This window comes from Botrytis cinerea, chromosome 8 (assembly GCF_000143535.2).
Source record: "Botrytis cinerea B05.10 chromosome 8, complete sequence".
Taxonomy (NCBI): Eukaryota; Fungi; Ascomycota; class Leotiomycetes; order Helotiales; family Sclerotiniaceae; genus Botrytis; species Botrytis cinerea.
The window spans coordinates 2,235,352-2,250,655 of NC_037317.1; the positions used below are offsets into that span (position 1 = coordinate 2,235,352).

At 42.5% G+C, this 15,304-nt stretch overlaps 4 protein-coding genes across 4 annotated transcripts; 2 read left to right on the plus strand and 2 right to left on the minus strand.

Moving 5' to 3' along the window:
• The first annotated feature begins 384 nt into the window (after window positions 1-384).
• On the plus strand, window positions 385-1,528 carry BCIN_08g05990 (hypothetical protein). Its single transcript, XM_001545673.2, has one exon. The coding sequence runs from the start codon at window positions 657-659 to the stop codon at window positions 1,407-1,409; it is 753 nt and encodes a 250-aa protein (XP_001545723.2). The 5' UTR covers window positions 385-656; the 3' UTR covers window positions 1,410-1,528.
• A 413-nt stretch (window positions 1,529-1,941) lies between these two features.
• On the minus strand, window positions 1,942-3,787 carry BCIN_08g06000 (hypothetical protein). The gene is made up of 2 exons (XM_001545674.2): window positions 2,870-3,787; window positions 1,942-2,818 (listed from the first exon to the last, which is right to left on the minus strand). Exons 1-2 carry the CDS (start codon window positions 3,497-3,499, stop codon window positions 2,162-2,164), a joined length of 1,287 nt encoding a protein of 428 aa, XP_001545724.2. The 5' UTR covers window positions 3,500-3,787; the 3' UTR covers window positions 1,942-2,161.
• Window positions 3,788-5,351: 1,564 nt separating this feature from the next.
• On the plus strand, window positions 5,352-7,711 carry BCIN_08g06010 (hypothetical protein). Its single transcript, XM_024694745.1, has one exon. It carries the CDS (start codon window positions 5,525-5,527, stop codon window positions 7,655-7,657), a length of 2,133 nt encoding a protein of 710 aa, XP_024550538.1. The 5' UTR covers window positions 5,352-5,524; the 3' UTR covers window positions 7,658-7,711.
• Window positions 7,712-10,791: 3,080 nt separating this feature from the next.
• On the minus strand, window positions 10,792-14,862 carry BCIN_08g06020 (hypothetical protein). The gene is made up of 4 exons (XM_024694746.1): window positions 14,784-14,862; window positions 14,596-14,676; window positions 13,229-14,358; window positions 10,792-13,159 (listed from the first exon to the last, which is right to left on the minus strand). Exons 3-4 carry the CDS (start codon window positions 14,174-14,176, stop codon window positions 11,954-11,956), a joined length of 2,154 nt encoding a protein of 717 aa, XP_024550539.1. The 5' UTR covers window positions 14,177-14,358; window positions 14,596-14,676; window positions 14,784-14,862; the 3' UTR covers window positions 10,792-11,953.
• Window positions 14,863-15,304: the final 442 nt, after the last annotated feature.

Genomic DNA, 15,304 nt, shown 5'->3' on the forward strand with positions numbered 1-15,304 from the left:
ACCAAGAGAACATTTTATGGTTTCCCCCGAAAGCGAACTTAGTCTCGAGGGAAAATTAGATCTTGAAATTTTTGTTCAAAGTAGTGCGAAACAGAAAACTTCAGAAACCACCTGAGGAGATCACACTAGAAACATCATTCATAACACTCGTTCGAATTGGGATGCTCAACCAAAGTAATGTCTACTCTTCAGGCCTAGCAATATCAACAAAAGTCTGCAATAAAAACCATGATCATCTGAAGTGCTCATCTGAATATCCTCATATCTCCCAATTCACTTTACATTACCCAACACTCTCTTGGCTTCCAAATGAGATTAGATCCAATTCACTTTTATCAGACGGCCGTACTTGGAAGATTTTCTATTTAATCATACCCACCTTTTGAAAGTCGCATCTGTACATTTGAATTTGTGTCAAGAAACAACAAAAAGAAATTTAAGATTGATTTCCTGCGGCTTTTGATCGACGCTCCTCTCTGACCTTCGACTTCGAGAAAGATAGATATTTCAAGACTCATCTGCGAACCAACCGCCCCTTATCAAACATTCAAATTCAATCATCTCAAACAACATCTCCCCCACGGAATCAAGTCCAAAGAATAGAGAATTCACACCCACGAAAATACTTCTCAAAGTTTACTTCCAAATCGGGAATCATGTGCAAAACAACACACACGCACTTCAGCTGTCTATGCACAACCCTCGTAGTGCACTCATGCGCCCTTAATTTTCCACTCGGTCGAATGGTCTGTGGCCCACCTAATCTAATCAAGAAAGACATACATGTCTATTCAGACTGCGATGATTGTTTACTCGGCGCCCCTATTAGAGAAGAGAGACGAAACAGACTAGATAAGAAGGCGAGTGAGAGATGGATGACGATTGTGGATGATGTTATTAACGATGGAGATGAACATGGCGAGGGAGTGGAGGAAATCAGATTAGAATGTGCGGATGAGAGAGCTGGGGATGAAGGAGAGGGGGAAGTTTATGATGGGGGTGAGGATCGCGATAGAGATATGGAGGAAGAATGGGAAGTTTTGATGAATAGACAGAAGAACAAGCATGAGTATCAGGAGGAAAATGAAGACGAAGATGCGCGATTGTTAGCTGCTCAAGAGGCAATCCAATCTGAGCTCGAAAACTCCGAAGGCACCCCCGATGAAGATGACGATATGGCTGCTGCAGCACAGTTACTCTCAGCGCTTAGACAAGAGCTCGGAAAGGGTAATATGGATTCAAAGGACGCAGATATTGACCAGAGTGATGAGGGCAAGGAAGAGGGAGATGATGGGGAATCCCAGGAACATGTGCAGGCGATTATGGAGAATCTGGGGAAGCTGAGAGAGAGGAGCGAAAAAGTAGAAGTTGATTCTATGCTAGCGGAGCAGGAAGATTGGGGAATGTAGAAAGGATAATTGGAAAGTTGGCTTGTCAGTGCGTGGCATTGTCATGCTTGTCGTCTCTTCATTGGAATATGCTTGATTTAGCTAGGTTCATGCACTTTCATGGAATCGTTTCTCTGGCATATTAATAGAAATTGAATATGTTGAAATTAATCAGTGGGGTTTTCTTTCATACTTTCTTTCACTGTTCTCTAGTTGAGGGTACTTTGGTTGGTCAACATCTTTCTTTGTACGCTTTTGCAACGTGTTTCCGACGATTCAACAACGCTTTTTTTTTTAACAAAAAAGTAGATATTGCTGAGAAAAAAGAGTTTAATGATGGGAAGATATTTAAGGGTTTAGTCAATCCAATATCTGCAGGAATTGCCGCAGAGCACCGCGAATAGGAAACAGGAGTGTATGGAATGTTTTTGAGATAAAGTACGAGATGCATTTGGTAAGGATACGAGGTGAAGTTAGATGACTTTTTAGCATTAGAAGCAACATCTTGTAATCTTCAAGTGAGGAAATGACCGGAACCCGTGAAAACTTAATGTGAAAGGCTAGCAATCGTAAGTATTTCGCATAATTCCTTTTACTACTGAACCCTCCAATCTAGATATCTATGTCTTTTCAACACTTGTATATTGGTTTCAATCTTTTCCGACTTCATAACACTCTCGGCACCTTGATTCAACTTGTTGATGTTTATCTTCTCTGAAAGGTTGCAATTCATCATTAGTCGCCCCCGTCTAAAAGTTACCATGCACTATCCTTCAAAGATTCTCTTTTTCTTGCTCAGGATCTTCTTTCTCTTTGGCTTCCTTATCTTCAGTATCATTATTTTCCTTGATTTTCTTTCCATGCTCAGACGTTTCTTGCTGTTTCGATTCCTTTCCTTCTTTCTCGTCTTCAACGTTCTTACTTTGCTCATTGCCATTTCCCTCCTCGGTCTCATGCTCTTGTTCCGTGTCTTTCTGCTCTTGTTCCATCCTCTCCTGCTCAGTCCTCTCTTCTTCAGTTTTCTTCTCTTCCATTTCTTGCTCAATCCTTTTCTCTTCCTCAATCTCCTTCTCTTTTTCAGAGCCTTTCTCTGCCTCGCCACCGAACTTATTCTTCCACATCCCTGCATAATGATGATTCACAAAAACCTTTCCTTTTTCTTTCTTAAATCCATTTTGAGTCCCCGCGAATGCGTTTCCCGGTAAAATCAACACATCATGAATCAGTCTCGCACTTCTCAATTCTCCAACATCCCTATCATCAAGTTCCCTTCCGAGTATTTCTTTGAGACTTTTGATGATTCCCCATGTCATTCTTTTTGGTCCCGTTATATCCACCACATCACTAATCATGCTTAACTCTATCCCTTCAATTGATACATCGTTTCGTTTTGCAATTTCGTTTAGCTCATCCAAAATATCATGAATTACCTATATTAAATGATTAGAGGCCGAATCAGTTCTGGATTATCCACTACTGACCTGCATTAGATGCGGAGACCTGGGCTTTGCCATGATAGTCCAGCTCGCGAATTGTGAATACATCGCAGTATCTTCCTGATAGTCATAATCGAACTCCAGGCCAACAACAAGGTTTGCCGCTCGATGTTCCGCCAATACCCAATTGTCTATGGGAGTATCCTCGCACGAAACATCTAAATCAAACCACACCCCTCCATCAGCATACAATATTAAATATCGCAGTAAATCAGCTTTCAGTATCGGTATGTTTAGCGAAAAATAGGTATTCAAAATGTCTGGACGGTGAGAAAACCATTTCCAAACGTACTCATCAGCGAACGCGTCGGTGAGCACTTCATATTTGTAGCCTGGATTGATATCAAGGCAGTGATGTCGGAATCGTTTTGCCTCGTCCGAAACACCTTGAGGTCCTACTTTATACCATAGTTTTCTGGGGAATCCTGGAGCTTCTGATGAGTATGTCGCAAGAGGTGCGGAGATGACCACGCTGGAGTTGGAAGACTTCATAGAGATTGTTAGTTTCCGCTTATTGGAAATTTCTTCATGCTGGATTGCGACTATAATAAGAAGGAAGATAGTGATGAAGGATAAGAAGAATGTTTGATATTGGCAGGAGATTTGTCGATACATTATGTAGGATTAAGTGAGATAAGCGGATGTTACTTCGATGGTCTCCATGCAAACCTCACCGCATAATAGCGTTTCGAATGTCAAATATGGTGACCGTGAGGATAAATAGAGTTATCACTCAAGTTAGTTTCAGAGGAGTTTTCGCAATCAATTCTCAATAAATCATTGACTGCTATCCTAGACATTATATTGATGGTTGAGTGTCGCGTTCTTGTTCTCATTCCTGTTTCTTCAATCTCCACATTCTTCATAGAATTATTCCATTCCACAATCAAACCCCCGCAACTCGGGGATTTCCATCATTTGGATCCTATATTATTACTTTTGCCACTATAATGGCACTGGTAACTCAAGTATCTTTATCTTACCATCACGCCACAGAGAAGCTTCTATGTTATATGATGCCGCCTTCGCCATTGGAGCTACACCAACCTTCAGCCTTCAATGGGAGATTTTCAAACATAACATAGCAATATTTAAGTGGCAGAGAGGGTTTTTGTGCACCCTCCAATTTTTGTAAATCTGGTGAAAAGGGTTCTGATAAAAATCAATAAATATAATAAGTACCATGCAACTCAAGTGGATGGTTGAATTGATTGTTACAAATAGTAATCCCAGATCTCATTTGAAATATGGCAATGTATTTCTTTTCGAGGTGACCAAGCGCGATGATTCAAGGTCTTTTTTCCAGATCCAGTTGATAAGTATCATGGATACGCAAGTGAAATTTTCAATATTCACATCCTCAGCTTCATCTAGAACAGTGTCGGTTATATCTACTCCTAAAGAATGAGTTTTAGTCTCTTCTTATTAACACACTGTACTTCTTGGCGGGGTAGTTGCGTCAACCTTAAATGAGTTAGTCCTAGGTAGGCTCATATGATTATCTACTTTAAACGTATCTTATCCAATGAGTCTATTTTGATGTCATGCTTTTCTCGCTTCCCATTTCGCGTTCTAGTATTTTCAACCTCGAAATTGATAAGTCAATGAGATCATTATGAGTGCCATGATTAGATACCAGATGCTGACGATATGGAATGAAAAGGGCGAGGCGAGTAGGCTAGATTAGTGAAGTTGCAATATATACGAGAATTAAACTAAACATCAAACCAAACACTGCATTCATTTCTCCAATTCTACTATTGATCGCTTCATTATTTTTGACTCAAGAATTATCGGCTTTACCAAAGCAGTTTCCTGGCGAGCATAAGTTCAATGAAAATAGGTAGCCACCAAGCCACGGGGAAACAGTAGGTTGTTTACGTGAGCCCATACCTATACCATTCTAATACTTTCATTGCTTATACGTGTTCCAGACTTTATACTAGATTCAAATAAATGTGACAGTTCATATCCTCATTATGATATAATCTCGCGTTCTCACCCATCATTTTAGACGAACTGAACGATACCAGAATATCCCCATCTCCTTCCAGATATTCGAAAAAATAAACTTGTTTCAATCCCCAATTCCTTCACGTGCAACTACCATAAGATCTCTCGCTCCATCTCACATGAAATAATACGCCCACGTTGTTGATAATTATGCAGCCGTCAGGAGAAATTGGACGGGAACTCAGCATCTCACTTTTGAATGCACAGTATCAGATACTTGAGCCATTCTCTTCTCTTCTATAAGTATCTCTTCTACAGCAGTCGATGAAGCTTTTTATCCTTTCACATTCACTTGTATTTATCAGTGTGAATCTTTTCCTTCTGAAGCACAGTATTTAAACCAATAAGCATTTAGCACTTTAGAGCTGTATGTGCACTGCACCGAAGTTTTCTGTATTTAAAAAGTTCTTCGGTCTATGAAGATTTTAGTAATTACATCACTAAGTACATAATAGGATCAACGCGAGCGTCTAGATAATCAACCTCGTCGCGCAAATGTGTTTGTGTTACTTTTAACTGACAAAGTAAACTACTGCAGTCGCAATATTTCCTTGTTAACTCGCGCACTCTGGAATTCCTGCCAATCGTCTAAGAAAACCATAGGAATTTTAGTAACTACTAGCAATCATGACGCCAGATGATTCTCTATATCAATATCTATCGCAACCAGCGCATGAAAATACTCCCTCTATCATCGACCTCCTCAACCAGCCACCCACTCCTCCGCCACCAAAGAACAACTCCACAGCGATATCCAACATTCCATCCACACTCAACCAGCTATCCAACCCTTCCTTTGTCAACGAAACAATACCCGACAATAGCTGCCCCTTTATATCGCGCCTTTCTACCGACGCCCGCTCACAAATCTACTCTTACCTCCTCCTCAACCCCATACTCTCTAAAGCAGAATGCATCAGTCCCGAAACCGACTTCGGCATCAAACAAAAATATGAACTCGAGCCTGCAGTCCTCAGAATATGCAAAGAAGTCTACGGAGAAGCATCTGCCGTTCTCTATGACCTCAACACATTTTATCTTGTCGCCATGAAAAGCACTCGCATGCTCCGACTCACACTTGCAGATTTCATTAGCGGAAGTGCGCTTACGAGGTACTGGAGAGAAAATGCTGATATCTTCAGGGTTGCGCCTGCATCTACTCTGTATCTGTGTAAAGTACGTCAATGGAGAGTTGAAGTCGGTTGGTATGGTTCTCCTACTCAAAGCGATATCTCTCTTCCTGTAGTCTCAATAAGAACACACGAGGAATACGAATTCACAAGAAGTCTGCCAATAGATCCAAGAACTGGTTTGCCGCCTGTTTCTGGGCAAAGGAGAACTCGAAACCAATACTTATTGAGACTTGGAACGGAAGAGGCGAGAACCTCGACTCTAGAGAATACACTCTCGTTCTTAAGACCATTGCTCGAATATAGTTTGGTGCCTTTTTGCCATTTAGTTACACTTTGTGAGGCACCACCGCATGCTCTGGAGATCATAATTAGAGCTAAGAAGGACGGCGAAACTCCCGTGCGATCTGAATATTTGGGTATGGTGCCTACAGAGTCTGAAAAGTTGCGACTTGTAATACCATTGGAGATGTTACGGGGAGTAGGAAGTTTGCAGTTTACATACGGCGAGAAGAGCAGTGGAAACAACATACCAACTGAAGAAAATCCAAACGAAGATACTACACCACCCGACGAGGATGCCAATCCAGATACCACTCAAAACAACATACCACCCGAGATCTCAACATACCAACTCACCCACCACTCAGAAATTATCAACCTGGCCACCTCCAAAACGAAAATTCTGGCTGTCGAATCTCCCTCCAATATATACAACCACCTTCTTTCCTACGCCCAAGCTTTCGAACGTTACGAACCTTTCAAGCAACACATGGGAGCCAATTGGCTCTATCAAAATTCATACATGGGTACCCCCAACCCCTACAAAACCAAGAGTCCAAATCCAATCCAATACTCAAATCCATTCGGTCCTCAAAATAACGACTACAAATCTCATCCCGTAAATCGACATCTTTCAAATACCGCAGCTGCAGTAAGAAGACACGATATTGCAGCACTGAGAAAAAATCGCAAAGCCGTGATTGATTTCCTAGAACCACAATATACACGCATCATGAAGCAAGTCAAGAACTGTCGAGAATTTACCGAAAAACAAAATCAAAAATTCGGTATGTGGATGAAAGTTTCCATACTCCAAAACCGGATACTCAATCACCCACGAGCTGTGGCCAACAGTGTACTTGGCCAATCTTCAAATTTGCGTCCCGACGAAAGAATCAAAAGTATCGATTTCTCAGAGGCCCTCGTCGTGCTCGAAGAATACGCCGACTCTTTTACCCGCGACATTCCGCACGAAACACGTCGCCAAATCGCACTAATCCGCTACGAATATCACGGGCATTACGAAATCATGGAACGCGAAGTCGCGATCCACAAACTTCAGAATATGGTGATCGATATGCCACGACCATATGATGAAGCGGCTGTGGAATTCAAGAGATTGTACATGCTCGCTGCGAACGATATGCAGAGACAATTTTTGGAGATTAGACGAGCGAGAAGACAGTTGGTGGAGGATGATATCGTGAGAGGCAGGAGGGAATTTCCGGTTGATTTTTCGATGGGGTTGGAGGATGGTGAAATTGATTGGTGTGTATCGACTGATGATACACTTGGGCTTCCGGATAGCATATTTAGGGATAAGAGGAATGCGGCTAGTTGGTTTTGATATTTTAGTATCTATGTAGGAAATTTTATAATGTGTACGTGATTTTTGCGCCCAGTGAGTGAAAAGAAAAACGATGCGATGATGACTGAAAGGAGATCTTTTTGAAGTCAAAGATGAAGAGGAAGAGAGATGAAGAGGGGGGACAACTTGACGCACGAAATTCTAAAGCTTTGAATGTAATACAAAGAGAGCGAGATACGCTAATCTTAACGATCAATCCTACGTTCCTCTTTATTCTATGGAGGTCTAGATGCCAATGGCAATCACAATCTGCGCATATTCAGCTTGTAGACTGTCCAAATTGTAGAATTGGGAGTAGATCTGCTTAATGGATTGGGCAAAGAGATATATTGTTCCTCAACTGACTACTACTTAGAGCGTAGCAATGAAACGATAGACCTGGTGAGGAGTATGCAAAGAAATCTCCGAATGCTTTTGATGAGGATTTTATAGATGGGCTGTTATTTTAGCGGAAAGAATAACCGAGCCACAACTTTCTAGAAGGCAGAATGTAGGGAGGGGGAAGAAAGCGACTATCCATATCAACTCAACATGGTTCATACAATATCAATAAGAATATCGAAGAATTTTAGAACCGACAAAAGGATCTATATTCATCGAAACAACACAAGTAGTCAAGTACAAAATAATCGGCACACCCCTTTTCCTATTATCCCGAAAAATGTTAAAAATAACTCCTATCATCATACCACTCAAAAGCTGTATACAACTACCATTCAAGAGTCTCATTCTAATTAGTGTTTCGAAATTCCCTGTGATCCTAATCGGAATCGGCGAGGCTGCGAAACAACCAATATGTGGCAAGAAATATAGGTAGGTCTTAGGTAATTATTCCAAAATCTTCCATGATGGAAAACAAAACAAGCGAGAATAACACGTCTTTGATTCTCGATAATACGATAGGTCAACAGGAGTCCGGGAAGTGCGAATCGGAAATGTGATATTTAGTATCGATAGGATGATGCGCGATGGATATAATAATGCCAATCATAGTCACAGAGGAAATAAAGATGACAAGGAGCGCAAGACCGATTACAAGCCAATTTCGGCGAAGGGATCACGATCAATCAATCGAATAATGAAGATTGGATAGTTCATCTCAACTTACTATTGTGAGATTAGGAACTGGGGATGATGTTGGTTCTGCTGCTATTATCAAGTAGGTGGTAGTGAAATACAGGGGGAGTCAGACGCGACGTAGGCTCAGGTGGAAAGACGTATGTTTGTACCTATATATAACATCCTCGGTTATCCCGAGCTCTCCTATTCTAATCGACATATTCACACCTTTACTTGGAATCAATTAGCCTTAACTAAGTGTAAAGGACCATAGTGATGAGTGAGGTTGACGCCAAGAAAAGACGATACAACTCAAAGTTTACAAGAGCGAAGTCGCTGTTGTTTTTTGAAACTAAGAAATGTAAATATAGCAACCAAGAGACAAGGTATTTATATCTAGATATACTTATAGATAGGAAAGTCGAAGGACGAGTTGAGAGTGCTTATCACGAGCTTGTCCATCACGTGATAGAGTAATCTATTGCGCCTCTTCATACCATGTTCAGACGACGAGGCGTAGAAAGAATACCAGAGTAATCTAATGACTTCCACAACTTATCTACTTGATAGCTATGAGGTGCAGTAACAAATGAGAATCCTACCTTATCTTAATCCCGCTGTTCATGTCCAATTCACTCTCCTCCTCTTCTTCCCTCCCCTGCGTCTTCTTCCATCCGAAGTCAAGTATCCCCTCCTCACCAACCCACCTACAAATACACCTCTTCAATCATCCAATCCTCTCGAACCCCCCTACCAATGACCTCAAACTCCCCAACTCTCGGCCCGAGCCCAATATCCATCCCACCATCGCCCGGCGCATTCGGTTCGTGATGAAATCGTTAATCCCTCACCTCACACCCCTATCATGATCATCCATTCTCAAGGACCCGAGTATCCATATCTCAACCTCTGATTTCCTTCTTGGACCCCTCTCTCTTATCAACAAAATAACATGGATATCATCCAGCTACTATATCGATTGTACTGGATCATCCATCCATCCATCCATCCATCCATCCATCCATCCACTTCTCACACTCTCTCATGCAAATCAAAAACCCCACTAGCCCCAAACCATCTAGCCGCATCACCACCAGCCCATCCAATCAAGCCCCTCCCTCTCCCACTCGCGGCAGAACCGCGGCACAACCCTCCACTCACCCCATCCCATCCCATTCTCTCACGTGCCTCTCAAACAAAAGTAAAAACAAAAACAAAAATAAAACCCATCACGTCATTCTCATCGGTACTTCCCACACTTCCCTCCTCGCCTATCAATCATCAACTATGTATCACCAGGTATCCACCCACCCACCCAACCACACCAATCAACCAACCAACCATTCATTCATTCATTCATTCATTCATTCACCCACTCACTCACCCATTCACTCACCAATGAATCCCCATCTCCAAAAAGGAAAGGAAACCATACTCCCCTCCCTCCCCCCCCGCTTTTTCCGGGTTTATCCGCCTTGCCGCTGTTCTGTTACTCACTCTACTACCTATTTGTTACTTACCACTCTACTATATTTCGTCCACGGGTAACAATCTAATATTTCATATCATATCATATCATATCATACCATCAACAAACAACCAAACAATCAATCAAAGCATTCTCATCCCATCCCATCCCATCCCAACCCCTATCTTTCCAATCGAGTACGTACCGAAAATCAAAAGTTTATTTAAGTATAAGTATACACACATATACGAGATACTCTACTCTACACCCTTCTCTTGCATCTCACCCCCATCCAAGCTTCTCCCAAAATTACAATTCTCCCAATTCTACTCGCGCATGCATGCTATTCGTATTCATATTCATATTTCATATTCGTATTCATATCTCAAACCGTAAATCATAAATCTCACATCGCAATTCGCAAATCACAATGCGACATACAATGAGCTGCGATGCGATGCTATGCGATACGATACGATGTAGATAAATATCGCTAAAGATGAAGGGGTATCACATCACAAGTAAGATTACCCAAAAATTAGGCGCACAGTACACCACACCACACAATACAACCCAACTACATACATAAAAAACCAAATAAATTTAGATAAAATTTTATATTTTTTTCATCATGAAAGTTGGTTTCCATCTCTACCATTCAATTATCAATTATTCTCCATTTGATTCAATTTGATCAATTCAATAGGTAGTAGTAGTAAGTTGACTTTTCAAGATTCAAAGAGAACAAACAGACAGGAAAACATGATATGACTCAATTCAATTCATCATAACAAGAAATTCATCTTTCCTTCCATCATCCCCTTCCTTCACTCTTCCATTTCTCTACCCCCCCAAAAAGACCCATCCTATTGCAATCCCAACCCAAATCGCGACGAAAAAGACAGAAAAAAAGCACACAAATCACAGTCGCCTCCATTTAGCAATTCCCGAATTCCCATCCATCCCGTCCCATTCCATCTAACTCCCTATAAACAACCCCAATGAAGTGAGAGAGTGAGAGTGAGAGTAGAGTTGGAGCAGAACCAGATTTGAAACCAAAATCATGGAATCAAAAGCAGTTAATTTTCACAATGAAATGCCATTCAAAAATGATAGGCGACGTCCTCCGCTTGCATCAAAAGTCGAGTTTTCCTCCCATTGATACATATATCCTCTACCACCAACATACAAACAATTTGATAAAAGAATGTGACACATGCAATTGCTCGCTGCAAAGGAGTATCGTCGAAATTCGAGGTGACCGAGAAACAGTTGAAAGCAGCAAGTGCAAAACGAAAAAAAACAAAAACAAAAGAAAATCATAAGTATGTTCATGGGAATCCATTAATCATAAAAGGAGTGTCGAGATTGTATAAAAAGTGTTGAAAAGTGTTGAAATGCCCCACCAGTTAAACCAAAGTACAATGATAAAAGAAAAGAGCACCATGCTATTTAACCTAGACAAAAAAGAAAGAGCGGTTATGACAAGATGAAGAAGTATGAAGGCTTTTTGAACGCTGCGAGGGAAATGTTGTTGATCAAGACAGTGATACAAAATGCTGGCGCTTTAAAAGACTTTTGCTCGATGTGGTTATGACGGCGCTGGTATCGCCATTGAGATGATGACCAATTGCGCTGCAATTGATCACTATCGCTATGAAGAAATAACTTTTGGTAAAGGAAAGTAACCGTGAGGTTATTCAATACTCGAGTTAGGACGATCGAGGTGGTGGTACAGTGAATGTAGATCACCTCTTTCTCTTCTTACTCTTCTCAAAACTGCTGGCACCGCTAGTAGAGAGAGCTGATGGAAATATTGGGACTTGTGGTAATTCATCTTTCTTCACAGGTACTCCCATGTGGCGCCCATAACGACCTTTACGACCATTCCCTTCGTCTTCGCTAACACACTGATCAATGCCAAGTCCTGCATCTTGGCATCGACCACAGGGTCTTTGACGATCGCAACCTTTCTTGCTCTTCCTGCAACGTTGACAACGTGGTTTAGATGAAAGGTCCTCTTCATCATCACCGAGATGGTGTTGATGAGTTGCAGTAGATGCCACAGAGGTCTTCCGCGATTGCGATGGTAAGGAAGTGGGTGAGATGGGCCCCTTGCTAGAGGCAGAGACACTATTGGCTTTCTTTGGCTTGACCAAGGGCGCTGGTCTGTTTGGTTTGCTAATTCTGTTGGCTTTGGATTTCAAAGAAGAAGAGGGTAAAGGTTTTCTAGCAGCCTTAGCCTTGACGACCTTGGGCTTTGCTAATTCGCTATCAACGGCATCATCTGTGTGACCTGGCTTGAAGGTCCCATCATGGCAGTCTTCAAAGTCACGTTCATCACTACTTGGCTCAGTGCTATCTGTCGGTGGATTATCTTCCAAATGTGGATGGGTCTTCTTCAAGAACCCAGGCGGCAGAATTGGGCTTGGTTCACGCTTGAGTCTATGAGAAGGGAGTTCATTCTCACTCTCGCTCTCACAATTACTAGTAGCGCCAGTAGAGGAAGCTGCATCAGCACGCCCACTGAAAGTGTCGTCAAGGGTTGATGCGGAAATGCGACCATGAGAGATGTTTGACATATCGCCAAGTCTCATTAGTTGTAGAGCAACATCCTTGTCTTCCTCTGACATACAACTGCCGATGGTTGGATCTGGAGTAGGCAGTACATCCGACATATTTCCTGGTGTACTGATAGATTGACGTCCCGGAGGATATGATCCGCGCGTTCGGCGACTTTGTGCTGCTGGCGTAGAATACAGGTCAGGCTCTCCGAACCCGTTGGCATTGCCAAAGCTCCGGGGGGAATGAAGGTTAGGTACGTTGGAGAATGGATTTTGAGAAAATCCCGAGAAAGGAAAACTTGATCGTTGGTTTTCCATGCGACGTGCCGGAGAGACGGAAGAATTCGAGGTCGCAGCAGGCATTTGTGGTGGTGCGAACAAAGGGAGTTCCTGATTCAGATTATCATTAGTATGTATGTGGGCGACATCCTCTGCTTATGCGCAGCCAGGTAAACTTACAGAACTTTCAAATTTAGCTCTCTTTCGTCGACCTCCCTCCACAATATTGTCAAGACTAATCTCGGTATTACCAAGGTGCTCGCTTTTAGCTCTACTAGTAACGGATCCAGCTCCTCCATCTCCACTGCTGTAACCGTTCAATCCATCGCTATGAAGTTCTTGAAAGCTACCATGAGTGCTCGAGCCACGACTTTTGAAGCCCGATCGAGATCTACTCTTTTTGGCCGGAAGCGGTTGATTGATACTGGCAGAGACACTGCGGCGGCCACGGCCTTGACCAGGAGAAGGGCTACGCTTGCGCGATGTCCTAGACGTTGGTCTTGAGACAGGGTGGCCATAATTCAGAGCTTGGTGGGGTGGTAAGTGCGTCTCGCCAGGATAGTAGGCTTGCTGTAAGCGTGGAGAGCCGGAACCATATGATGAAGGGCCATATGCATCAGAAGGTTCTTCTTGAATGACTCTGACATATACCACCATATTGTTTCTAAAGTTCTCGTAACGTGCGATGAGAGTGTTCCCTTGTTCGTCTTCGAAGCTAACACCTTTCGCACCAGCGCCGTCTGCATATAGACCGTAGAAGTTCTTGACAGTGGCAATAATTGAGTCTGTAGTATCGTGGGGGAATATTTGGACACGCATCGGTAGTCGCGCACGATGTTGAGGAGATTGTGTGAAGAGGAGTTCGAATGCGACACTCTTTGGGGTAGGGCTCCCAGCAGGCGACATGGCCATGGAGTGTGGAGTGTTCATGTTGAATTGACCACCAGCATAAGGAGGCGCGGGTGGTGTACCGCTTCGCCCATCTCTATTGTGCATATCCGTACCGGACATGATTATTTTTCGGGTCGGGTACGAATGCGTTCGCTGTGGAGGATCGGTAGATTCGGCGTTTCGATTTTGTGCGTTTGAAGAAGATGTAGACCCAGTTATAATGTTGGCTAATTCCATATGAATGTTGAGAGTATGCTTGGGCTCAGATCAGTCGCAGATGTTTATGACTGGGTGAATGTATGTATATTTAGTATCTGAAATCCCGAGTGTTGTGTGGGGTGTACAGTCGTTGTCGTCGCCGTCGTCGCAAGTCAGTCGGGTAGACTAGGACAGAGGTGGGTGGGCGAGAAATATTCGCTCTGATTCGGAGATGCTGTTAGCAATAGCCATGATAGACTTGAGAATAACATCCGAGGGACATTTGATGAAGGGAGAGGTGGAGTGATGGCATTGTCGTCCCATCTAGTGCCGCTGAATATACACCCTCCTTCTGCGACAACGATCGGAAAGATCGGTCACATTGAAATGGAGATATGAGCGTGATATTGAACGTGTGTTTCCCGATCGCATAAGGCAAAAGTAGGATTGAAACTTACTGGGGATGAAAAAGAATGTTGTTGTGAGCCCTATCGAGGCATTGGAAATTGTCGTCCTGTGGAATTGGTGTCTCTCACAACCTATGAAAAGAGAGAATGGTTAGAGAGAGGGGATATGGATGAGAAAATGACATCTCGAGATAATTGACTCTAATAGTAAAGACTTGATGATCAAATATCACACTTACTTGAAATTGTATCAAGTCGTATGTTTTCTGTGGTGTCTGCGTCTGGTATTGAGTGTGTGGTTTGGAAATGGAAGAAGTCGGTCCTCGTTACTCAGAATATGTTAGTTGCTTTGCATAAAATAATATGATTTTGAGAGTTGAATAACTTCTGTGCTTGCTTCAACGGAGCAGCCAACCAGGAATATCAAATCTACATATTTTCATCATTATTCCTATTTTAAATTGTCTCTGACGAATGTGGCTACTTATTAATCATTACACGTTGATTTCTAGATATCAGCGAGAAAGAAAAGGAGTAAATTCTCATGATACACATTGCACAATTGCAGGTCAATCCTCGCGCCCAGGACGAGCAGTAGGTACGGAGCATGTGTGTATATATATATATATGTGTGTGTGTGTGTGTGTGTACGTGAGGCATTTCATCGAGACGGTTCATCCATCCTCGCTGCAAATGGTTTCACGCTGACACTGACACTCGCTGATGGATCTCATATGCCTTGCCCGCTCAATATGGCTAT